This window comes from Hippopotamus amphibius, chromosome 9 (assembly GCF_030028045.1).
Source record: "Hippopotamus amphibius kiboko isolate mHipAmp2 chromosome 9, mHipAmp2.hap2, whole genome shotgun sequence".
NCBI lineage: Eukaryota > Metazoa > Chordata > Mammalia > Artiodactyla > Hippopotamidae > Hippopotamus > Hippopotamus amphibius.
The window spans coordinates 120,440,833-120,466,898 of record NC_080194.1 but is presented as its reverse complement, the minus strand read 5'-3'; the positions used below and the strand labels follow the sequence as shown (position 1 = coordinate 120,466,898).

Genomic DNA, 26,066 nt, shown 5'->3' with positions numbered 1-26,066 from the left:
ACACAGGCCCATAGAGTCCTCATCAGCATGGATTTCAAAACACCATGTAAAAACCAAACCAAACAAAAACACTATGTAGAGTTAGATGCTCCGCTGCTAACTGCACTACTGCCTTATTCCACTAGGACTTTCTCAGCACCCCTAAGGTAAGAAGAAAATCAAGGTTGGAACATTACATAGGAAGAATGTTAAACCCACATAAGAGCCTTATGGATTTCATAAGGCAGGGCATCCTCGGAAGTCACAGCAAAGGAAAGGAAGTGGGAGAGGTTAGGCTGGCTCCCTTGCCTCAACTTCCCAGGCAGACTAACCCTTTAGGACCTATGTCAAAATCCAGAGCTAGAGAATGACTTCCAGAGCTAACCCAGCCATGTGCTTTGGCAGCTGGATTTGAGAGGAAGGAAGAGGCCAGTGCTGAGGTGACCACTGTACGCCTCTGAATCCTCAGCACTACCTTCGGGATACCATTCTGCACACTGTTAAGTTTATCTGATAATAGTGTGGATTAGTTGCTTATCCTTCATCTAGTCAGAAATTGGATTTTAGCCATACAGCACCATGATAACACTTTGAATAGCTCCACGTTCTATACAAGCACCCAAATCAGTCATCTTCACTTTATTATTCCCCACACCTCTATTTGTAAGGCCCTGGCTGGGCTCAATAACTCAGAGCCAAAGAAGACACAAGCCCAAGAGCCAACTGGGAAAGTAAGAACATGTTTTGGAGGTATACTTTATTAAGTGAGGAAGAAGTCACCCCCTAGATTTCCTTCCAGCTTCCATCTGATGCTGACCTTGGTAATAAGGGAAGAAGAGAAAAGAAAAATTCCAGTTCTTTAAGGAAACCTTATAACCCTCTCCTAGCTAGAAAGAGGAGGTAGGCAGGACTCCTAAGCCCTTTCCAACTGAAAAGAAAAATAAAAGCACATCTCATGCCACCTCTGTACTTAATTTTAGGAGATACCTATGAGACTGGCTGGGAATCTTTGAGAAGGCCACTAGGGCCTCCATCAAAGGCCCTAGCCTTTAAGATGGCTAGTCGATAGCTTTCCTGAGCATAAACAATAACTAGATAGAAAATACAATTAAAGAAAGCTAAGGATTACTAGACTTAGCGTCTAGTAAGCTACGACCTTTAGAATGTAAGAGCCAGATGGGGCCATCAGGGATCATGTTAGTCTAAGCCCCCCATCCTCCCAGTCTGGCACAGAGGGAAGTTGAGCCCCCAAGAGGGGCAGTGACTTGTGAAAGGTCATGTGTGACCACTGCCAACCCTCTTATTCTCTGGATTCCCTGTATTACTCACCAAACAGCCATTTGGAAACCTTAAACTTATGTGTGTTAGGTGTTTCATAAATCACAGATGTTCTTTTAAATCATAACATTGATAGAATAAGTCTCTTGATTTTACAGATGACTAAAAGGAAACTCAGAATTTAACTTGCCAAAGGCGACAGAGCAGTAGCAGTTGACAGTTTTCAGCTTGCCTCCTTTGCCTTAATCACTGCCAACCTAATAGATATAGGAGCCAACCATTTAGAACAGTGTTCTTTTTTTTTTTTAGAATAGTGTTCTAATTCACTTTTTATTCTTCATGGGAATCGACATCAGTTGCTAAGGTAAGACTGTTTAGGTAGTGGCCCTGTGAGGACTCATTTGCTTCTTGCCTACTAGTACTAGGACTCCAAAAGCCATTAAATTCGGTGAGTGGGAAGTCACCATCCATGTTTGTACCTGGGGATCCCATATGATCTGGATTATTTTCCAAAGCACAGGATTTGCCATCCAGTATGTTGGAAAAGGCTCCTGGTGGGTAAACCTCAATCCAGAATGAAGTCACTGGTTTTTTGTTGTTGTTTTGGAGTTGGTTTTTTGTTTTTTGCAGAATTGTCAATAGTCAAGTAAACAAATTTATTAAGTCCAACAGCAAGTTACTTTCCAAATAAAAAAGTAGACAATAATGTGTGAACAAGTTAATAAAAATATTCAAGGAGCCATTTTGGGAGTGCAACAGTGCAGAGAATACAAAGTATTGACTTTTGTCAACAAGTTTGTACAACTTCAAGAAACAGACACACTGGTCATAAACCAAGAGGAATCCACAAAGGTGGAGGGTCACATGAGTAGTGGACTCATCACCTCAGCAGGTTAAGGCAGGGTATCTTATTTGTAGGACCAGTTTATCCAAGCCCCACTTGCCTATTGCTTCAAATTCCCCCCTTTGAAACCTAGAATCATATTCATTACTGCAATAGGTAAGAGCAATTAATAACAGATCAGGTGGCTGGGACCAAGGTCAGAGGGAAGACACTTCTCCCAGAATGTGTGTTGGGGGGAAAAAAAAAAAAAAGCCAGCAGCTGCTGAATGGCTTCCTTTGGCAATATCCAAGATTTGTGTTGAAAGTAGTAGGGAAGGTGGGTGGTGGAAGAGCGGGCTCAGTTTCCAAGAAGAGAAACAGGGAGGAGGATGTGATGCCCTAGCACCTGAATCAGAAGCAGAATCTGATGGTTACTCAATTTTGTCTTTCAGTGAAGAAAAACACCTGCAGATCCTCACTGTAAGGCAGTGCCAGTCAAGGTTAACCTGGATATATATGCTATAATTACAGCCTAGCAAAGGAGTAAACTCTTAAGGGGGAGTGGGTGGGAAACCTCTCCATATGATTCAGAAAAAAAGACTGTGGATTAAGGGGAAGGTCAATGTCACGTGTTCTCAAATGAGTCCCAATTAACACTTTAATGACTTAATAGTCCTTTTAGTCCATCTTGTTTAAACAAGATGGATTCCCCCAAGGAAAACCTTGTTGATTGCCAAGATGTTCAGGTCATCACTAACCAAACATTAGACACACAAGAAAAATGGCAAAGCGGGCTACTACAGCAAAACAAACCTAGCAGCAGCTTTCTTCCAGCCCTTACAATGTATAATTGGGTCTACCTTTCACTACACTGAAGACTAAATTTAGCAAACCAAACACAGCCCTAAATACAGATCTTCTGTTTTGGTTTTTAATTGGATTTCCTTGGGCCTGAAGGCTTGGTTGAAATTTGGATCTTTACCCAGCTTTAGATTTTTTTTCTTATCAGAAGGGTAGAAGTGGGATCTTGGACCCAACTCTCATATGTGAGCACATCTGGCAGTGAGAACTGCTGAGGCAACAGCATAGCAAAGTGTCATTACAGGAGGCAGAGTTAAGAATGATACATTCAAATTTGGCAGGGATGGGGGAAGAGCAATTCAATGAAGCACACTTCATCTCTTATAGTTTTCTAATCAATTGCTAAAGAAATACCACAGAAGCTCACACACAAAACCACTGCCAAAAAACAAGCAATTTCCCAACATATTCAGTTGGTTGTAGCCACTCTGATATTTGCCTGTTTGCAAAATGGCAGCCACATCTTGCCCCTCTCCACACCACCCCACCACTCTGGTGTCATATTGTTAAAGTGAAGGGTGCACTGGCTTCCTGAGGGGCATGCACTGACCTCTTCAACACAATTACTGCTCACTCATTAAGCAGCAAACCTATCTCTAGGTGAAGAGGAACAGGGACCTTTCATTTCCCACAAGTGTAACTGCAAACCCTAGACACACACCCACTACACCTTGGATCCCTTTGTAGAAAAACTGCTTTTCCTATGGTTATGAGAAAGTCAAGCACTGGCCCAGACTACTGCAGAAGCTTGAATTCCTTGCATCAAAGACTTAAACTTGGAAGGAAACTAAGTCCCTCCCTGACCATTCCCTTTTCAGGCTTCTAATTTGCATTTTTGTAACAAAAATAATTTTTTAAAAATGGCTCTTTTGTCGGGGGATGGAAAGCTGAAGAGTTGAATTAAAAAAAATAAAAATCCACCCATCATATAGCATGGAATGCCTTCTTGTAGGCTGGGGAAGGAATCCAGTTCCTCCAGAGTCCTCAGGATACTCAGCATCTCCCTCTTCTGTGCCCTTCTCTCCATACACCCTTCTGATCTAAGACAGAGAAAGTCTTACCTGGCTAGGAGCAGCCTGCCTTTACCCTTATTCAACCTCTACCCAACCCAAAATTGGGAAAAACTGGGGGTTGCAGACTGACTGAATGAGCAGGTAGTCTTGTTAATACCTCACTTGAGCTACACTTGAGCCCACAGAACCTGCTAGGACCCCTAGAAACTCTTTATACAAGGATCTTATGTCTTAGGCTAGAACAAAGCCAGACATCTGGACTGGGACCCTCATCAGCTTTATAGCAGTACTGCTAACCTACTGTGGCTGACTTTAAAGTTTCCCATCCACCCCTCTAAGAAAGGGCAACTGTCAGGATTAGGATTAAAACAAAAAACAAAAAAACAAACCCCACAAAACTTCAAGTATGTTCCCTATGTCAATACCAATTTTAGAAAAACATCAACTGCAGAAACTCCTTAAATCATTTTGTAAAGATGGGAGCCCAGAGCCACAGGCTACTAATAAAAGAACTCAAAATAAGCAATTCCTACCCAGGCTGAGAAGCATATACCTGGGAGGGAGATGGGGGTAAGTTGCGGGAGAAAACTCCAAATGTTTAACAGACAAACTCTCATTACCTCAAGAGTATAAATATTTTTATAAGTTTTTATTTAAAAGATTCCCTTTTCAACCTGTTCCAAAGTGTTGGAAGCTGAACGGTACAAGTTCCTGCCACCCACCCTTCCAGTACAATTTTATGAGGACATTTTTTTTTAATGGAAAAATAACAAGAGGACCCTCTACTGAAACCAGGTAGGACCAGAGTCAACTCCTGTGTGGCAGTTGGCCAAAGTTGGCCTTACGGAGCCAGCATGCAGAGGAGTCTGGAGAACTGGGACTCCCTCTTGTGAGGAAAGGGCTGAGAAAATTCATCTTTAGTGAAAATGGTCCAAATTAAGATTAAAAAGCCTCCATTATGATGTTCCCTGGCACTCTTCTCATACTTTATATATTGAAGGCAGCTCCCTTTTATAGCCAGTTTTAGCAGGCAAAGAAACAAAGGAATATAGATACATATATGTGTATATATATATTTTATATAGGTAAAATATATACATATCTTATATATGTATATATACATATTTGGGGGTAGGAAAAGGAAAGGAGGGTCATGTAAACCTAAACAGTCATCACATTACCCCAAATGAGCCTGACATTAACAAAGAAGAAAATAAATAACTTCTGGGGGTTAAGTGACAACATGGGTGCAGCAAGAAGGGAAAGGGCACACATTTAACTATTAAAACACTTCTATATTTGTTTGGCAGAGTTCAGGTCAGCCCCAGGCTTCTGCACTTGCCAGACAAGTAAGCTGATGATACTCAATTTAAAAAAAAAAAAAAAAAAAATTCAAGCAGAGCTCCATACCACAGTTTTCCTTCAAGTCAGCTGGCCGGCAGGCACAGTTTTCCGACCACCAGGAACAGAAACTTTGGCTCCAAGGCAAATGAAAAAAAAAAGTATTTCCACTTACAACATGAAAATACAGAAAATTCATCAAAGAAAGAAAACTATCAAAGTCTACTTCCAGCAAAACTGAGGTAGCACTGCTTTCTCTGCATTCAATGCTTAAGTGGTTCTCAGTACAATGTGTTCTAAAAAAACTGCTCACTTGACTGACAGGTGCAGCATGTTGATGGATAAACTCAAAATGAAATGCAATAGGTCAAAGAAGGAATGAGCAAGAAGTAAGGAAAATAAGGGTTTCAGATAAATTAGCTTAAAAGGGGGTTGTCACCAGACTACAAATGCTCTTGGCTGGCCTTGGCTCTCCAAGAGCTTTAATTGCCTGGGAATTAATGCAATGTGGTTAACAGTTAACACTGCTATTCAATTCTGTGTAAATCTTTAAAAATAATTATTACAACCTAAATTCAACCATGTAAACAGCACTACACACAGTACAGACCTGCCCTGAAAAACAAGAATATGCAAAACTGAGATCTGGCACTGTATCATTTTGTAATGATAATTCAACCTAACGGTCCCATTCCCCGCTCCCTGCTCTACACCCTCCCCCACCAAAAAAAAAAAAAAAAAATCTAATTTGTGCAAGAAGTGGCAGGCTTATTCTATCTGAAGGCTTCAAAAAAAAGGATACACAACATGTAACCAGGTTCAAATATTTTGGGGGACCCCCCCCAAAAAAAGAAATAACCAAAATAACCAAAAAGTGAAGAAAGTGCCTAAAACATGATACAGCATTTTAGAGCCCTTTCAGATACAAGGCAGAGAAAGGTGTAAAGTAGAAAATATCCGGATCTTCAGTAATTTCCAGAAAGTGTCCAAATCCTCGGTTGGCTGCAGGGCAGCAGGCAGATCCTTGCTGCTGCTCCTGAGACAGAAACACTAAGTCTGCTCCTCGGGACACAAGCCCTCGGGCCCTGAGCTGAGTGCACCTCTCCCTTCCTCTTCTCTTTTCCTTCGCTCCATTTCCCACTCCACAAAGGTATCGAAGAGACTTGGCCAAGCCTCATCTTCACTGTAGTTGCTGAGGTCAGGGCCAATCACCTGAGTGAAGTTAAGGAACATGTTCCAAGTGTCCCTGGAGATGCCCTTGATCCCCGAGGGGTTCTCTGTTAGAAAGTTTAGCCACTGGTCCAATACCGGAGGATTGTTCTGGGTAAAGACCAATTTCCACAGGGCAATGGCTATTTCCCGATGCAATGACCGCTGCCCTTCTTCAGAGTCCAGGCCGAACTGAAATGTAAACCGGTAGAGATCCTTGAATTTATCCTCTTGTTTGGCTTCTGTTAAGAGGCTAGGGAACCGTGCACAGATGCCATCAATGCTGTCTGCACTTATTGCTTTGCAGCCATCAAAAAACTCCTTCCTGCAACAGGAAGGAGGGGGCACAATTAATAATTGTAAATGATATCATTTCCTGAGAGGCAATATAGTATCATAATTAAGAGTACAACTATGAGGCTGTCTGGATTTGAACTCCAACTCCTCTACTAACTAAAGTCCTATTTCTTCATCTGCCAAATGGTGAGAATACTACCTTACTTCATAGGGTTTTGCTGAGGACTAAACAAGTTAATATGTCAACTGCTTCTGATAGTGCCTGGCGCATGGTAGACAGCTGATAGTGGTTCATTCATTCATCTATTCATCTTTCCAAAGCTAAACTCAAAGTCTCCTGCTCCATGCCCTGTTTCCCATTCTGCAATAGTGTTTAAGCTGTAGACTCCTCCAAGATAGGGAGTCTCTTCCTGTTTTCCTTTTGATTCTCTAGGGGTTGTTTGTGTTTGGAATATTTTTGGTGACTGCCAAGGGAAATTTCTGAGGCCAAAGATTCTGGATGAACTTAGGTATCTGCCACTAGAGATCAAAGTTCTGTTATTAAAAAAACAAAAATTGTGTGTGTATTTTTTAACATCTATATAACACTTTTAGCTTACAACATGGTCTCACATTGATCTTCTCAGAGATTTCTGTATCTGCTGAAAATAGAATGTCTGAGGTCTGTCGAGTAACCTACCCAGGGACTAAAAATTGTATCGAGGGGTTCTCAAAGTCAATTCTTCTTACTTACTTATAACCCAGTGCTCTCCAAACCACACCTTGCGGTGACCCTGCCATATTGTCTCCCACAAACAACCTCTATAGGGATGCATGACCATGCCAATGTACACAACTACTGGTTGATAACTGGGGCCAGCTGTCCTCACCACATAGGCTGGCTAAGGGTAATGTGCGGAGAGCTAGAAGGGGCAACTGGCTTCATGCGGTGACCGAAGCACATCCCCAGTGGCACTCACTATAGTGGCACTCAATGCCTGACACATGATAGGTGTACAATAAATATCAAGTGAGGAAGTGGGTGAACTGGCAAGTAAAGGAGTAAAAGAAAAGATAAAAGTCTGAAACAGCAGTGGGGCGGGGCAACAGCTTGGCAGCATGGATTGCCAAGGAACATGGATTCCTCATTTAACTTTAGGCAAGAATGGTTGGTGCCCGGTTCTTCAGAGGAGGAACAGCTTTAGAGAAATTGGTCAGAAAAAGAAAATAAGACTTACCCAAAACCCTATGACGCCAACCCAATTCTATCCTAGCTGGGCACCACTGCTCAATGGTACTCTCTTTCCTCCTCTGCTCACCTGGCGACATGAGTATTTGTAACTAACCTGGTGAATTTGCACATGGTAGCAGCCTGGAACTTCCAAGCCAAGAGCAGCACTCGAAATTCCGTGGGGTCCACACAAAGGTCATTGCAAAAGCGCTCCATGCCTTCCTCCAAAATTGCATCCTCCCGCTCGTCCTTATAGCGCCTGAACAGTTCTTCCAACCTCTGCAAGGAAGACTCCTCGGCATTTGATTTGGGCTCCCTCCCAGCATCTCCCGAGGACGTTGGCAACTGGCAGGCCTCAGTAGCAGCCTCTGCCTTCTTGGTCCCATTGACGAGGATATCCCCACCTGGTTTGCCACAGGCTGGCAGCTGTTCCTCACGGTGGCCTGCACCCCGCCTGCCGTGTGACTTGCTGCTGGGGTCACGGTCTCCATTCTTGCTACCCAGAGTTGATGAGGGATTCTTGCACTTGGTGACACACTGGCCCATGATGCTGGTGGCCTGACCTCTAGAGTGGCCCCCTCTGGATTGGATACCCTTGTTGCCACTGGCCCATGTGCCTCAACATGCCATCAGCCAGCGGAGCCAGCCAACCTGGAAGGAAATTACAGAGCAATCACTGCTGGACAGGGAGACAGAGTATATAAGCTCCCCTCCAGGGACTGCATACTAGGACACCACTCTGTTTCAATGAGCTAACCATGAACCAGAGGAAATACCCCGAGTTCATCGTCACCTCCCTCACAAGCCTATACCTTCACCTTGGAAACGCAGTGGCTAGGGCACATATGGAGAACCAATAAGGAAAATTCCTAAAATTCTTAAGATTACACAGATCACAAAGAAGCTGATTCATGTGCAGAATGCATCAAGGAAGACTCAGTTTTGCCAGAAATATTCCAAAGGAAATCTGTCTTGCCAACCTGCCATCACATAAGAAAGTTATTTGGACCTGTGTTAACCCAGAAAGTACAAATAAAATGTTCATCATCTAGTCTCTAATGTCAAAATTCTCAGATTTTCTTTTTAAGTGGGATGAGTAGGGAGAAACGGTGGCTACACCCAAAACTATTTAGTTTCATAATGGCCTAAAGATGAGATAAAGAATTTGCAGAGTCAAGACTACAAGCAGGGTCCTAGCCAATTAAAAAAGTAAAATTTGTCTTGATTTCTTCAAATTCCTTTCTGGGACCCACCCACACAGTAGGTGAAATGCCCTTTCTCCACTCTTCCCTCTATCCACCTATGAGAGCTATCCACCAAGACTGTACTCCACGCCAAAGGTCTCAGTCGCTGAGCTTCTTTTCTAAATACCCCTCTCAGCAAGGTGGTATGTAGAAGGAAAGTCAAGTTCACACTAAATATGAATGTCCTATAGGGCCTGCAGGCTTAGTCTTCCAAGAGAGTATATCCATTTTAAAAGAAAGGCTGATTTACCCAAATACAATCTCGAAATGATAGGATAACTGCTGGATGAAAAAGATAAGTCTGCACTGATACGTAACAAACATCACAGTGGTTTATTTATTACTTAAGTAACTAAAAAGTGTTTTTTAAAGAATTGCTAGAAATTTCTGGGCCAGGGATGAGGTGATTTCTCTGAAGACCAATTATATCTACTCAGACTCTTATTCTTACCTTCAACTAGTCCACTAGAAGATCCATTTAAAATTTAGTACTTGTAAAATTTTGCTACCTGCTTATAATAACTGCAGCCTCTGAAATTATGATGTTAATAGAAATTTAGACCAGGAGCCAGAAATATAGTAGGGAAAGTGAACCAAATCAATGTTAGTCCCAAGCCTCTCCGCTCGAGGGTCATGGACCTTCACAATCCAAATTCAAAGCTCTAAGGAGACTGGAAGTGGGGCAGAAGGGTGCTTTTAACAGAAGGTTGGAGCTTTAAACTTTACCTAAAGAACTTTAGCTTCCTTCAAATAATGCTTGGATAAATTCAGAGTTATCTTCCAAAGGAATTCTAAGGTATGTTCTGAGTATACAAGTTTAAAATGAAGACCAGAATCATTCCTGTAGTTACTGAAATCACATCGTATCAGGGTGTGTCCCATGCTCCACCTTCAAAGAGAATACATGACAGACATGACTATACATGCCCTTAAAAAAAGACTTGCAGTTTCACTTAGGTTTCAAAAACACACTGAAACCCTTACAGGGCTTTTTGGTGTGGAAAATGACAGACCCAAGTAAGTTTTTTTTTAAGCCTTTTTATGCTTTTAAAGTATAGCTTAATTTGTTAAAATTTTAAAAGGCAAGGGGTTAATTCTTAGAAGACCAGCATACAAGGGAAGCAACTGTTCATGCTGAATTATCTCAAAACAAGCAGGACTATACCATGTGGAGGGTCTGGTTTCCAGATTTGTGTTTCTAAAGACTAAAATGCTGAAAGAAACAAAAGGCCCAAACTTACACAAATCCCACATGCTCACAGACTGGCAACTCTAATTCCCAGCCAGGCTGACTCACCAGGGTTTGCTGCTCAGCTCCCGCTGCTGAGGGAAGCCTAGGTATCTGGCAGGATAAGAGGATTTCCTGGTTTCCGACTGACCACATAACCCAAGCCACTCACCCCTGTCCCCATTGGGCAGATGCTGCATTATCCCAGCTTCCTCCAAATCCTGGCACCAAGACCTTCAGGAAGGGACAGAACAGATGGGCCTCCCAAGAGGCCCTAATCCATTTTCCCAACCAGCCCTCCACATGAGAGCATCTTTGATGACCTGACACAGCAGAACCAGCTGAAACCTGAAGGCTTTTTACATGCCCAGCAGATGAAAAAAAGGAGGGGGAAATCAATTTAGACAGATGATCAATCAGCAAGTGCCAGAAGGCTGGATCCCTTTCTTTCATTCTGGTCCTTTTCTTTGAAACAAATTGTGGTCTCAAGCCAGAAGAAGTGTTTTCAGATCTGATGGTGGGTGTGGCCCCCTGATTACTCAATGGGCTCCCTTCTTTTGTGTCTACCTCTTTCTTTGGGAAAATAGCTCTGCACCCAGAAATTTCATAGGCTCAATCATGGTGCTCAGCCCTGTGTCCTAGGATGGCAGCACTTCAAGTGTTTTAAAGTTGAAAGCTTCCCTGGACCTACTGGCTGTTGGCTAATAGCTAATAAGAGTAGTTATCAATTACTGAGCACTTGATATCATGCCAGGCACTATATTAAGCACTTTGTGGACAATAAAACTCAGATATGCTCGCCACAACCCCATTTAAAGACAGGGATGTTGAGGCACAAAGAAAATTACCCAAGATCACGAGCAGAACCTGGTATGTCTGGCTTGAGATACCATGACCTTTCACCACTAGGGTGGACTGCTGAGCCCACCTACATAAGATCACCTCAGGAAAGCCCACCAATAGATGGGTCTCCAGCTCAGAAGTGTCATCACATCAGTCACAGAGTAGCAAGTTTTACAATTAGCCACTGGAAAAAGAACAACACATGGTCTGTGCCCAGTACTAAGAAAAGTGTCCTTGCCACTGCCCTCTCTCAGGCAACCTTATCACCGTGATGCAGGTAGGCAAGATGCCCTTAGGCTCAGCCTCACTAGACGCAGGGACTAGAATTAGTCCAGAGTCCTTAAATCCGTGAGGTTTCAGCCTACCAGAATGGTTAAAAGCTCCATGTCTCAAAGTCCAACTCTGCCACCAGTTGTTTGACCCTGATCAAAACCTGAATTTGTGGGACATCCCTGGTGGTGCAGTGGTTAAGAATGCACCTGCCCATGCAGGGGACATGGGTTCGATCCCTGGTCCAGGAAGATCCCACATGCTTGCGGGAGCAACTAAGCCTGTGTGCCACAAACTAATGAGCCTGCATTCTAGAGTTCATGAGCCACAATTACTGAGCCTGCGTGCAACTACTGAAGTCCATGTGCCTAGAGCCCGAGCTCTGCAACAAGAGAAGCCACTGCAAAAAGAAGCCTGCGCACCAAAATGAAGAGTAGCCCCCACTCACCACAACTAGAGAAAGCCTGCGCGCAGCAACGAAGACCCAACACAACCAACAGATAGATAAATAGACAAATTTATTAAAAATAAAACAAAACCAAACCTGAATTTCCTCAACCTGCAAAATGGTATCTACTCCATAGAGCAGTGGTAAGGGTTTAGTCAGGAAACTCAGATAAAGGGTACCTGGCACACACTGTCCTCCACACAGAAAACACTTGATATGACAGCTATTATTAACAGCTGAGTAGTATCTGGTTAGCCTGATGGAAGCCCCAGCTTGTCCCATCTGCACAATGGGCTCCAGGTTTTGGCTTCCCCAGGCCCAAAGAGGACACCTAAGCTTGCCTTGAGTCATGCACTTGGGTCTTGCTTAAAAACAGTCTCTTGGACTACAGCACTGACCCTGCTCAAATGTACCACTGGTCAGAAATACCTGGGGGAATCAGATTCTCCGCAGGATAAGACTTGTGCATGATCCTGAACAAAGTCAAGCTGGGTATGTGCTGTGCCCTATGGATACTCTGAACTGCTGGTCACTCCCTGGCCCTAACCTGGGGCAACCGTCCAGCCAGTTCCAGACTCCACTCCCTTTCCATTAGGTTCTAGTTCTGTAGATCTGCAAAATACAGGATTTCCCACTTGCTACTTATTTATACTCATTTAATGGAACTGCCTTCTCAGTGGGCCTCCTGCCGCCTCTCTGAAGTGGATATCTTCAGCACAATCTGGGCAACCCAGAGCCAAATTTCACTAGCAGAGCATCATTATTAATGAAGACCACTTTGTATTTGTTAGTACATTATAACAGCTACTTATAAAATGTAGCTCTATGAAATAATTACCCCTATTTTATAAGAAGAGATATGGAAGTACACAGAGGTCAAGGAGCTAGCTAGGAAGGGAGAAACTGGAGCAGAGTAATTAAGGGGATGAGCTCTGGGGGCAGACAAGCCTGGATCTGAATCACAGTGATGGAACAACTTTGTGACCATCAGCATGTAACTTTAAAATGGGACAGCTGTACCTCATGGTCTGGTGGACAAAGTAAATGAGAGAACCCACGTAAAATGCCCTGCCCGATACCTGGCTCATAAAAAGTGTTCAGTAAGTGTCAGCCTTCATTACAGTTATTATCACAAAGTTGGTGACAGAATCAAGCCTCCTTTTCCTAGAACAATGCTCTTGTCAGCAGCTGGGCCAGGCCTCCTGGGGCAGTTCAGGTATGCTGACGCCCCAAATGCCCACAGCAGCTCTCCTGTTCTTGCAGTAAGTGATTCTGCTCTCCTGTTTCAGCGAAAGTGGCATAAATGAGGGAAACAGAGTGAGAGACAAAGAGGGGTAGGAAGAAAGGAAAGGTAGGAAGAGGAATAAAGGAGGGTGGGGCCCACAAACCAGGAAACCTGCTTCTAGGCACAGCTTTGGGGGGTTACTTGAAAGATCAAAGACAGTAACTGCTCAGTTTATGCTGAAGCAAGATCACCCTCCAGCTTTTCTCCTTCAATCTCAGCTCTAGCTTCTGCTTCTCTCCCTCCCTCCTTCTCTGCATCAGCTTCCCAGCCTCCCTCCTTCCCTGTGCCAGCCCCAGCTGCTGTTCCTGGGGATGGGCTTGGCTGCCTGCCTGGCCCCAGGCCTGGAGCTGGCACTGCTGGGCTGAGGGCAATCCCAGAGGTCGTGGTCCCAGTGGATGCTCTGGCTCCACAAAGAGCCAGAGAAGAGATCAGGAAACTGATTCTATCTGTTAGGCAGTTCCATGAAGTGTCAATCAGGCAAGTCCCTGTCTTCTAGGACCTACTATCTACCTCTGAAACAGAATCACCTCTTATGGAACAGAATGACCATGAAGGGCTAAACCACACAGAGACGAACAGACAGGAAAGAAGAGAAGGGTGTGAACCAGTGTTATGGAAAGAAAGGTGGAGGGACTGACTGGTGAAGAGGAATTGGTATTTGTGGGACATTGGACTATATGCTTCATATACACCATCACCTTCAAACCCCACAACAAACTGGGCTGTCAGAGCTCTTACAGATTAGGAAATTGAGGTTTCTTAACCACTAAGCAGTGGGACTAGGAAATAAAACCAGTACGTCAGACTCCAAAATTTACTCAATGGGAAAGTTTCACAGAGAAGATGAGTCTTGTTCTGGTCCTGCAGTGACTGGAAGCATAAAGTGGAAAGGAAGGAGGCCAAGGGCCAATCTGGCTGGTCCAAGTTTAGAGAGGATTTTAAAATGTTTATTAACAGCAATATCTTTGAACTTACATGTATGTATGGAGGACACTGACCTGAATTATCCCATTTAACCCACTACAACTCTATGAGGAAGATAATATAATCTTCACTGAACAGAGTTCAAGGGATTTGACCTGAGGTCATGCAGCCAGTCCATAAGAAAAAGGGATTCAAACCCAGGCAATCGGATTCTAAATTCACCACTCTTCATCACTGGCCTCACTGCTTACTATTCTTTGCTATGATGTATGCCAGGATATATCCTTCCCCAAAGAGATGATGGTGGCCCAAGAAGAAAAGATACATTAACAACACCTGACTGTACTTCAGAGGTACTGAGTCAAAAGGAACAGAGCAAACTCCCAGGAAGCCTTTGGTTCTGGTCTGGGATCTCCCTAAGCAAAGTGTGCCCTTGTACAAGGCTCCGAACCTCTCTGAGTTTCTACGTTCCCATCATTAAAATCCTTCCAAGTCTAACATTCTGGGACTACCTTCACTTTTTGGCATCCAAAGAGGCTGAAGTTCTAAATCTGCAAGCCTTCTGAGGACAGGCGTTTTGCCTCCTCGGTGAATAGCTCTCACACTTCTTGCCCAAGCCTATTAGAGCCAAGGGAAAAGAAGTCAAAAAGAGAGAAAGCAGGGCTACTCCAATCTGAACAAGAGGTGAAAGACTACACTGTTTTTGCAGCCTTCCCTCTCCTAATCATCTTAGTTTGATCTCAGAGTCAGAAATAGGCGCTGACATGGAAAACAGAGCAAGCTGGCTCATTGTTGTAGTTAGTTGGGGGCTAAAAACCAGGGAGCAAATGCTGGCACCAAAAACCAGTGTCAGCAAGGCACTTGAGGTCTACTTTGATGACTTGCTCAAGAGAAGGAAATGATCCAATCCACCCCTCTCATTCTGTTTCCATCTACAGTCTATCCAGAAGAAGCCACTGACAAATGTTGGTGCTTCTACATATTATAGCAATAAGAAATCCATCTTTCCAACTTTCATCCAGTTTCTATAGCTAGTTGGGCACATGTTTTTACTTCTTACTATAAATGCCAGACACCCAGCTGCCAGGGGCTGAAGCGGCTATACTGGCAGAAGCCATCCCCCTGAGGAGTCTCCAAGCAAGACCACAAGAGCCTCTTGATCCCAACTGGCAGCTGTAGATGCTGAATGACCTGAGAAAAAGTTGGGAAATGGGTGGTATCCACTTATAAACTACTTCCTAGAAAGTAAACTTGCAAAAATAACAAGGAGGAAAGACTGAGGGAGTACTTTAAAATGCAGCCTTCTGCTTGCTATCATTTGGAACCCAGGACTTACAAGATCACCTTTGGAGATTAGGTCTTACCTAGAGCTACCTGGGAGGAAGAGACGTTCCCTCTGCCAAAGCAAATGAGATGCATCTGCTATTTGCATGCTTCTAAAAGACTTTTTGTCCTAAAATGTGCTGCAAGCAGCAAGCAGTTCCACTTAGGGATGGGTAGGAACACAGGACTTCTACATCAACCAATTTCAAAAGTGCGAAAAGAAAAGAGAGATGGAGGGAAAGAGAGAGGGAGGGAAGATTAAATTTTTTAAAAAGAAAATAAACCAATTGGTTATGTTTTTGTAAAATAAGCTTAGGTCACAGAACTAAGACCAGTCAGCTTTACACAAAATAATTTTTCTGTTCTTTTTAAAGGGCTCTTATGCTCCTTACCTTGCATACTTCAAATATACTAAGAAGAATATATATTCAACTGAGGTCTAAGGACTGAAGCCAGTGTGGGCTGGCCAGAACAAACACTACTTGCCAAATACAACCAAACCAACAAACACATACATCTATAAAGTTTCCAAATACCAAAGAATCAAGCATTTTTGGTCTCTGGGTTCCAGAGCTGCTACATGTTTAATCCCACACGACTCAAAACAACCAAAAAAGAGCTGAATTATTTTACAGACCCACACCTGGAATATTTTTGCTGTCACTATCTATCTGATCAAGTCTGACTGTCCACTTACGTGCAAAGTGGGAATCATTAAAGGGGCACCAGTCTGTACCAGCTGTTTCATTACCTAACTTTACCCGTTTAAAATCAGAGGGCTGTCTTGGATTTGTGCTCTGGGGTACCATAATAAAAATGGCCTGCCTGCTATACTCCTTATCTCTGGTTTTAGCTTGGAACTCATCCTCAGGATACAGCCTCATTAGGCCATACTGAAGGTAAAACCACTGGTTAGGCACCAATTCCCTGCTTCCAATTAGCATATGGATACCAGCCACCATGGAAGTTTATCAGATTGTAGATAATTAGTCTCAAACAACCAATTACCACATCAACTGTTCACTTTTCAGTCACCTGAGGAATTCAGTAGTCAGTAATTGACTGAAAAATAGTTAACTGGAGATGAGATTTGGTCTTTGCATCTAAGTAAAAGAAAGGCAAGAAAGGAAACTATGAAATAAGTCAAAAGATGAGAAAGGAACCCAATATGAAGATGATAAATGACTGCATGCAAATGTCTTAGAGGGGCACCCGAATGACCACAAATGTACAGATGTGGTTTCTGGAGCCAAATTTCTTCTAAATAGCTCTCAGGTTCATTACATGGTAACTAATGTGATGTTTGCTAACTCTGAAATGTTTTGCTAATTCTTAAAAAAAAAAAAAAAAAATCCAAATTCGTTAAGTCCACATTTATCAGTTTTTCCTAGAGGCCCATGATGGAAGCTGACTGCAAATGCATAGCAGACGGGAAGAGGAAGAGGGACAGGAAAAAGATCTGTATAATAAAAGAATTATCTGCTTTCAACCACATCAGTAAGCTGGTCAGAGAAGTAAGGCCACTAAGGCTTTCTTATCCACTGCCAAATTCAAAAGCATTACATAATCATTCTGTAAAGTTTAGAAAATACGGAGAAGCATAAAGAGAAAAAAGTCCCCTAGTATCCCACCACCTACAATTAATATTTTGGAGTATATCCTTTCAGTGTTTTATATAAGCACACATGGATGGCACACATAAATAAATACATGTGTGTTCATATTACACACATTGAACTTTTAAACAAAACTGGGTCATACTGTACATTCTATTTTGCAAACTTTTTCATTGAACAGTTTTTCATATAAATCTTCTCTCATCAAATGCTTTTAAAAGAGCAGCAATTCAATGGCAGTACTGGTATCACCACTGACACACCAGCTATTTCACATAACCCATAAACTATTTATAGCCTACTATTCAATCTGTCAAATATTTGGTGCTGCACTGCAGAGGGGTTGCAGACAGGTTGAGGCTCTCTGTTAAAATATATTTAATAGCCAAATAGGTCTTTCACTGATAATTTGTCAACATCAACTCTCACTGTTGGACATTTAGTTTGCTCCTAATATTCACTATTATAAACAATATTGGGATAATAAACAGAATATGCAGCTAAAATTCAGCACATTTATAATTATTTCCTGAGAATAAATTCCTAGAAGTGGAACAACAGATCAAAGAATATGCAAAAGAATATAATATATATAATATTCAATCTGAATTCAAAAAAAGTAGAGTCAACTTATACAATGGGAGTGTACTGGGAGTGAGTACTTCTTTCCACATCATCTTGTAATATGTATCAACTAATTCAATTTCTTTAAAAGAAAACAAAACCAAAACCAAAACCACACCTTACCAAAGGCACTTTAAGACATTATATTTAAGGAAAAATATCAAACCACCAAAGGAGGATGGAAAAGAAGTAAAGAAAGAGATCATTTGCGTCACTGTAAATCACATCAAAGGACTGACAAATTCAACAATTTTGGCTCCTAGGATTTCAAGACAGTGTTGTTAAATGATGGGGGTGGAGTGTGGAGTGGGGGACAGGAAGAGGTTAATCATAAGGATATGCTTCAATTATGTCTAAATTTCCCCCAATTTATTCTTTCAAAAGAAATGAAACTTCCCCTATTCCCCATACACACACAAAAAAGATAACACCCATCCTAAGGTCTAATGAATAATATTCCCCTTAGAGGTTTAGCATTGGGGTAGAAGGATCTGACCCATGGACTTGAACCTGAGTGAATCACACCCCCAGGGAGCAAGAGGCTTGTTCAAAATGGACCTGTGGCACCCCTGAAATGGTTAATAGGCTAAATTTAGACCACAGACTTATCATATGGTTTTCTACATCAGACTGGACCAAAAGATATTATTGCTTGCAGCAGAGACTTGTCCCTCTGCCTCACTCTTGGTCACATAAGTTGGGCTGGGCTTACAATGGGACTATGTGACTCAAGCCTACCAAAGTCTCCTGTGCCCTTGGCTTCAATGACTGGGTCGGGAATATGCAGGTGACCTAAGTCAGACAAAGTAAATCTTGGCACCGAAAGCAAAGGAGGTTGGTGCTGCTTTGGTCATCTTACCAGAAAGAGCACAAGGGAAAATAATAATGCTTATCCAAGGGTTTTAATCTGTCCCTTCTTATCAGATGGGTCTCAACTCAAATGCATGTAAGACAAGAATACAGTCACTGCCAAGAAACAAAATCAGTTTTGAAATCATTATTTGCACCCAGAATCCAACTGTTCCTAAGTCAGATCAAAACCTTAACTTCACAGTTGTATGAGCCAATTAATTCTCCTTTTGCATAAGCCATAAGTCAGGTTTTCTGTCACAACAGAGAGTCCCTACCAAGACAGCTATGTCACTCAGATCTCTTCTACTCACAGAGCAAAGAAACAGGAGATCTGATACCATGGTCAGAGACCAACTTACTAGGCCATAATTTCAACCCAATGTATCAAGAGACCCTTTAGGTGGACACTAGGACCAATGATCCCAAACTCAAGCAAACTGTAAAATTCCATTACAACCATGAGGATGCTATTTAAAAATGGTATGACTAATGAGAAGAACCTTTCCAATTGCAATTCTTACAACCTTAAGCCTCCTTCAAGCAAATATGCCACAGAGCACTTACAGCTGCTTTATTCTATTATGTATATACTTCTGTCATCTTCATGTTTTCAAGGAAGAACCTGCTCCTAGCACTCAGACACCACGTGAAAGGCTGTAAAGCAAAAGCTCCTGAAGTCTTTCCTTACGCAATAACATGATCAATCTTCCGACTAAAATAGGTTATTTGATCTAAACCACATCCTATGAAACTGAAAGACCAGACCTGACCAGAACTTTGCTACCCTCTTGCTTTCAGTTACTATTACTGAAGCAATTTCTCTTTGGTTTCAAGTACTGAAAAGCCTATTTAGAAAGTATTTAGGTTTTGAAGATGGTGACAGGAAATGCCCATGTTAGTGTGTCTTTATGGAAAAACATTCCTTGCAGGTTGAAACTTGAGGCCCCAAGGTTTGGGCCCTTTTTTTTTTTTGAAGTTACTTATTTCACAAATGTGTACTCATATGGCATGAGGCCAAAGGGTACATTCACATGGGTAAAGATAAGCAGATAATTAAATACAAGATAGAGCTTTGTACCTGGTGGCTGGCATCATGGTATTACAGGCTTGGTAAAGTAAGACACCTGATGATTCCAGCCCAGTTCTGACCCAATTCCCGGCCACGCTGATCTGACAAAATTGCCACCACCTAAATGGCCATTTGTAATGCTGTCTATTAAAACTCTGCTCTAGTAGGCAGGCCCTATTTTCCAGAAAACCAACATGAGAAAATCCTAAAATAAAGCAGCGATGCCGTAAGCTCTTTTTGTCATCCCCTTTGAAAATCTGAAGACAGCTTTGGATCCCAGAATAAATTGTACATACAAACACACACTCATACTCAAATTTTGTACCCCATGATTGAGGGGGGTCCATGAAATTGCAACTCTTCTGAACTGCATGAGGGTTTTACCTGCACTGCAACCACATTCATTTCCTTCACTCAAAGCCAACTGCAGATATTGCAGCTCCTACAGCTGCCCTTCTGGGAAGGACAGGACATGCTTTGGATGCAGAATGACTGGGTCCGTACAGCCCAGATCTATACACTTCCCAGTACACACTCAGTCACCCTGCACCTCTGTTTTCTCACCTGAAAATTGGGACAAAGGGTCACTGTGAAGAATAAATGCCTCCTTCATATAAGATGCGTCTCAGTTCAAATGCTGAGTTGCATTCCCTGTCCAACTAATTTAAAGTGCCATCTTCCTCTGATCCAGCAAACTATTTTACTCCTGCAGCACATACCACTCTCTGAAATTATTATTTGTTAACTTATTTATTGCCCACTCCCCTGTTAGAAGGTAACTGCCACAAGAGCAGGGATTTTATTTTATTTACTAGTTTGTCCTGTGCACCTAAGCTTTGTCATGTAAGCAAATGTTCTGATAAATATTTATTGAATGACTAATAATCACGGATATTTATTGAGCACTTCTGCACAAGGTGCTAGTCTGTGCACTTAAATGTATTAACTCATGACTGAATAAATGGTGAGTACGACATATTTAGCACTGTCCCTAGCACATAGTTCTCAATAAATAATAGCTATTTATACCAATTCTAATTATGATATTATCAAATACTCAACAGTAAAGGAAGTTGACCCCTAAGGATGTAGAGTAGAACTTAATTTCACCACTCAAGAGCTGGTTACTAAGGTCCAGTTTCTCCTGGATGCCTCTCCTTTCAAAACCCCACTACCTTCAAAGAGAAAGTAGGAAATTGTCTCATTGTTCCAATTATTCCCTACCTCATCAGTTACCAGATAATGTGATACAAACACAGCTTCTCTGTTAGCAGTATACAGCTCCATCTCTCCTTACTCCACAAACTAATTTTTACCTTGAACACAGCAAAAGCCAAAACATGAAGCTGAAACTGGGAGATGTTTATCCTGTAGTGTCTCTTTTTGACCAGCACCTTAGTGCCTTGGAAAAAAATTCACATAAAAATGGAAATCACTCCTGCCTCTCCTTTGAGCATGGGTGAAAGTCCAGACAGTTTATTCAAGCCATAGCCATGCAGCACTCTAGGAAGCTCCAAGGGTTTGCCAAGTAGGTGAAGTCAGTGAAAAACCTCCTGGTGCTAGTCTGAACTTCTTTCTCTACCACAATAAACAAAGAAATCACATTTAAGGTGTCTAGGGATGCAAGGGCAAAAGCCAGCAGCTTTTTTGCATACTATACAGTGAACACAAAGAATGCACAGCCAGTTCTACAATTCTTAAGATACCTTGTTCCACTGTCGTATTTTTTAAAATTCACTTGATGACAGGCTGGCTTTTAATCTCTGAGGGATGAAGCATGTACTCTGTCAAAGAGGATAAGGAATGTGGACCATCAAGGTCCTTCACCTCTTTAGAACCACTGGAGACAATGGACTGTGTTTCATATAATGGCAAGAAAAGGCCAAGACCTAAGGTCCTAATCAGGGCCTTCAAATCCAGACGCACTTGCCAAGAAAGCAAAGGGCAGATTCCACCTCTGCTGGCTGGCAGGCCGGCCCACACATTCTGCAGAGCCATGTGAAACAGTCAGCTCTTGCTCTCCCCACCCCCAGGGCCAGTATTTGGGGTAGCAACACCAGCAACTTTTCTAGGAGAGTATTTTATAAAAATAGAGCTTCCAACTTTAGGTTTAAAACTAAAAAGAAAAATAGCCAGAATTAGAGGTTTGTTTTAACACAATACATTGAAAATTATAAGTTTAAGTGCTGGTAGTTGGGGACAGGGATCACACCACCACATGACTTCTCAGTGAGTCATAAAAAATAGTACAGGCTTGCTTAACTAACAGTGGACATCCACCAGTAATAGAATTAAGAAGTCCATGTATCAGACAATAGAAAACTAAACTGACACTCCCTCTGCATTTGTTTCAGCAGTGGCAGGACAGACACAAACGAATTACAAGACAGTAATTTACAAGACAGAAACATTAATAAACATTTTTTAAGGCTAGTCAAAGAGAAAATGTTTGAAACCCTGAATTGACTCATTTTTCAGAAGTTAAATCAGCTTAACAGGGAGAAAAACCCTCAACTACAATAAATCACTAACTGAAACATTTCAGGATTCATTCTTGATTAACATACCTTTGTGTCAAAAACAAAAGCCAAGTGCCAGCACTTAACAGCAACTTGCTACCCTTTCACTTATGAGAATCAGTCTGGTGGAACTAGATGAGAACAACAAAACTTAATCTTCAGGCCTAGATGGATACTGTCAGGGTAATAATAAAGACCTTCCCAAAGGGCTTCTGGGTACTATAAATTATATAACAAATCCACTTCTGCCAGGCAGCCAGGATTAATTCCTATTCACCCAGGGTACTACTCAGTGTCACCAATGGGCTTATGGAAATGGAAGTGTAACTATCCACCACTGCTCTGAAAAAGACACAGCACGTTGCTCACTGCACATCAGTTTGCTGACATCACTACTCATACAAGAGAAGTCACTTAACAATCTTAAACACAACTCTGATACTTGTTTTTACCAGGCCAAAATTTAAAACAACAACCAAAACCAAAACCAAAACAAAACCCAGAAAAGAAAATACTTCATTAATTCCTTCCCCAGTAAGATTTCTGACTGATTTTTTTTATTGTCTATAATGACACTCTGTTGTAACAGACAATTATTTCTATTATGCATTCAACGCTTGAATGCATTATACATTACTTATTCCTATAGAACATAAACATTCATGGCTCTCAAGCAGATAGTAAAAAACGACAAGCACAGAAAAGATGTTACTGTTTTAGTGACCGCATCTTGGATTAAAGTTCCAAGAGAGCAGAAAGTATATACGGTAACGTGAAAAGGGCTAACTGGCATCTAACACTTTCTGAATTCAAACCCATGTTCTGTGCTTTCTCAAAATTAAGGATAATGTCTCTCAAGCCTACTTTTAAAAAATATGGAGTTTAAAACTGCCTCTTTCAAAAAAAGCATACTACAATAGTCATTTTTTTGTTTAGCATGCGTAAGTCTTTCAGTCACTGCAAAATGAGCTTAAACCACACCAGTGTCTTTCCAACTTTAACTGCAACCTTCAGTGAGAAACACATGTGACATTCTGACCAAGTGTACATATATATATTCGTACAACTCATGAAGCAATATTTACTTTCACTTTGATGATGAACTCAAATTTATGCGATTTCTTTTTTTTTATTTGGCTTTTAATTGTTGGTTATAATCCACTAATTAGATATGACCCATAGTAAGAAAAGCTCAAGATCAAACTTAAAGGTTCCCTCCAATATCTTTATTGTGCCAAACACAATGCTAGGCATTTCATAGTCATGACAGCAGTTAATCCCTACTGCTGCTCTATGAGGTTGATACTTTTCTTAACTGAGAAATTTTAAAATATTGTATTACTTCATTTAAAATATCAATAGGGATTTCCCTAGTAGTCCAGTGGTTAAGAATCCGCCTTCCAGCGCAGGGGACGCGGGTTTGATCCCTAGTTGGGGAACTAAGATCCTATGTACAATGGGGCAACTAAGCCCACATGCTGCAACTACTGAGCATGTGTGCCACAACTACTGAGCCCCCATGCCACAACTAGAGAGAAGCCCATGCACCACAACAAAAGATCCCACATGCTGCAAAGCTCGTTTGTGCTGCAACTATGACTCAACACAGCCAAAAATAAAATAAAAATAAATATTAAAAAAAATAAAAAATGAAATAAAATATCAATAATATACACACTGCTAGATTTAAAATAGATAACCAACAAGGACCTAGTGTATAGCACAGCGAACTCTGTAACAACCTAAATGAGAAAATAATTTGAAAAAGAATACATGTATATGTATAATTACTTTACTGTACACCTGAAACTAATACAACACTGTCAAATCAACTATACTCCAATATAAAATAAAAATTAGGGACTTCCCTGGCAGCCCAGTGGTTAAGACTTTGCCTTTCAGTGCAGGGGGTACAGGTTCAATCCCTGCTCGGGAGCTAAGATCCCACATGCCTTGTGGCCGAAAAACCAAAACATAAAACAGAAGCAATACTGTAACAAATTCAATAAAGACTTTAAAAAGGGTCCACATCAAAAACACAAACAAAAAACCTTAAAACAATTAAATTAAAATTAAAATTAAAAAAATAAGACACACCATGTACTAAATGACATATGTATGTATTTTAAGCAAGGTTATTGAAGTATATATAGTACAAAGAATAAAATATTGACAACTTAGGGAAAGAAGAAATCTGTATAGGAAAAAAATAGCCTCTAAGAAATAAATAAAATATCAACAATAAACTATTACATGTTAACATAAACAACATTTTTATGAAAAATAACTGTATTTCCAAAAACTTAATAAGAAAAGTGACATTGTTTTACACTTTTGCAAATGTCTCTAAGATCTGGCTTAAAAGAAGACAGCTAATTTCCCACATGTGCTTCTCCATTCAATCTTTTGTGATATAACACACCATGTAGCCTTTATAAAACTCATGAAAGAATGAAATTATAAAGGACAAATGACGTTAGTGTTATTAAGAAAAGAATTTGATCTTCCAGATCCTATGAAAAGTGTCTTTGGGATCCTCCTGAAAGAGTCTCTGGGACTAAGGCTGGTACTCTTGATATTCCTAGTTTACAGATAAGGAAATAAGCTCAAAATAAAGCATCTTATTGAAGTCCCTACACTGTAGCACAGAGTTCACCCAACATTCCATCAGCCCCCCCAGTTTCCCAGCCCCTTCAGTTAGATGGGGAAATGTGTCTATTTCTGGCCAAACAGCTGTAGGCAGAAATGACACAATGAACTGTAGGCAGATGTGATACTTCTCATTTCCAAGCCTAAGCATAGGGCTAGCACATGACATCCCAGCCATCTCTTTCCTTGCCATGGTGACCAAGACAGTACAGATGGTACAGCACATGATAATAGAACCTACATCAGCTTGGGTCTCTGAGCAATTGTATGGAGCAGACCACCCTTCAGCCTAAAACCCACGTGGGAAATGCAAGCAATAAATTTTCATCAGATTATGCCAAACTTTGCAAGTTCTAGCTCCCTAATTTTACAGTTCAGGCCCCTGCCATCTTTACTGCTGTATTCTCAGTTTACCTACTTCTGGGAATTTCCCCTTCAATCTCTCCTTCCACACTGCCACTGGAGTGATCTTTTTAACACACACATAACCCATGTGAGTATGCCATGTCCCTACTCAAAACTATTTAATAGCTCCCCTTCACCTACAAAATAAAATCCAAATTTAATAAGGCATATAAGGCTATTCTGAATTTGGCCTTAATTATTGTCATTCTCCTACTCTCATGCCACATCCCTCAGGCATACTGAAACATCTGCCATTCCCCAAGATGTCACGGCCTCTCATGCCTCTGTAGTTTTACACATATTGTTACCTGTGCTTGGAATGCCTCCTCACACGTTAGTCTTGGTCTTTCAAGCCAAGCTCAGATTTTACTTCTCACAGGACTACTTTCCCGACTCCTTCAAGTTGACCTAGAGCCTCTTTGTCTCTTCACACCTTCATTTATAGCACTGACAATATGGGCACAGATTTCACAACATTTTCTATTTGTTGTTATATATGTTTTCTTACCATACCATAAGGTCCTTAAGAACAAGGTCTACATGGGGCTTCCTAAGTGGCACAGTAGTTAAGAATCTGCCTGCCAATGTAGGGGACACGGGTTCAAGCCCTGGTCTGGGAAGATCCCATGTGTCACTGAGCAACTAAGCCTGTGTCCACAACTACTGAGCCTGCACTCTACAGCCCGTGAACCACAACTATTGAGGCCGTGTGCTGCAACTGCTGAAGCCCGCGTGCCTAGAGCCCGTGCTCCTAGA

The 26,066-nt window shown here is 41.6% G+C and overlaps 1 protein-coding gene across 5 annotated transcripts in view; it reads right to left on the bottom strand.

Moving 5' to 3' along the window:
• Window positions 1-1,899: 1,899 nt before the first annotated feature.
• DCUN1D3 (defective in cullin neddylation 1 domain containing 3) overlaps window positions 1,900-26,066 on the bottom strand; it is a 37,776-nt gene continuing 13,609 nt past the window's right edge. For 4 of the 5 annotated variants that reach the window (XM_057748733.1, XM_057748732.1, XM_057748736.1 and 1 more), the window contains 2 exons: window positions 8,127-8,662; window positions 1,900-6,829 (listed from right to left, as the gene is read on the bottom strand). In XM_057748733.1, the coding sequence (XP_057604716.1) occupies window positions 6,346-6,829; window positions 8,127-8,557 (915 nt within the window). In that variant the 5' untranslated portion in view covers window positions 8,558-8,662 and the 3' untranslated portion in view covers window positions 1,900-6,345. Of the gene's footprint in view, window positions 6,830-8,126; window positions 8,663-9,981; window positions 10,145-26,066 lie in introns of all 5 variants that reach the window. The other variant, XM_057748734.1, reaches the window with a different exon arrangement.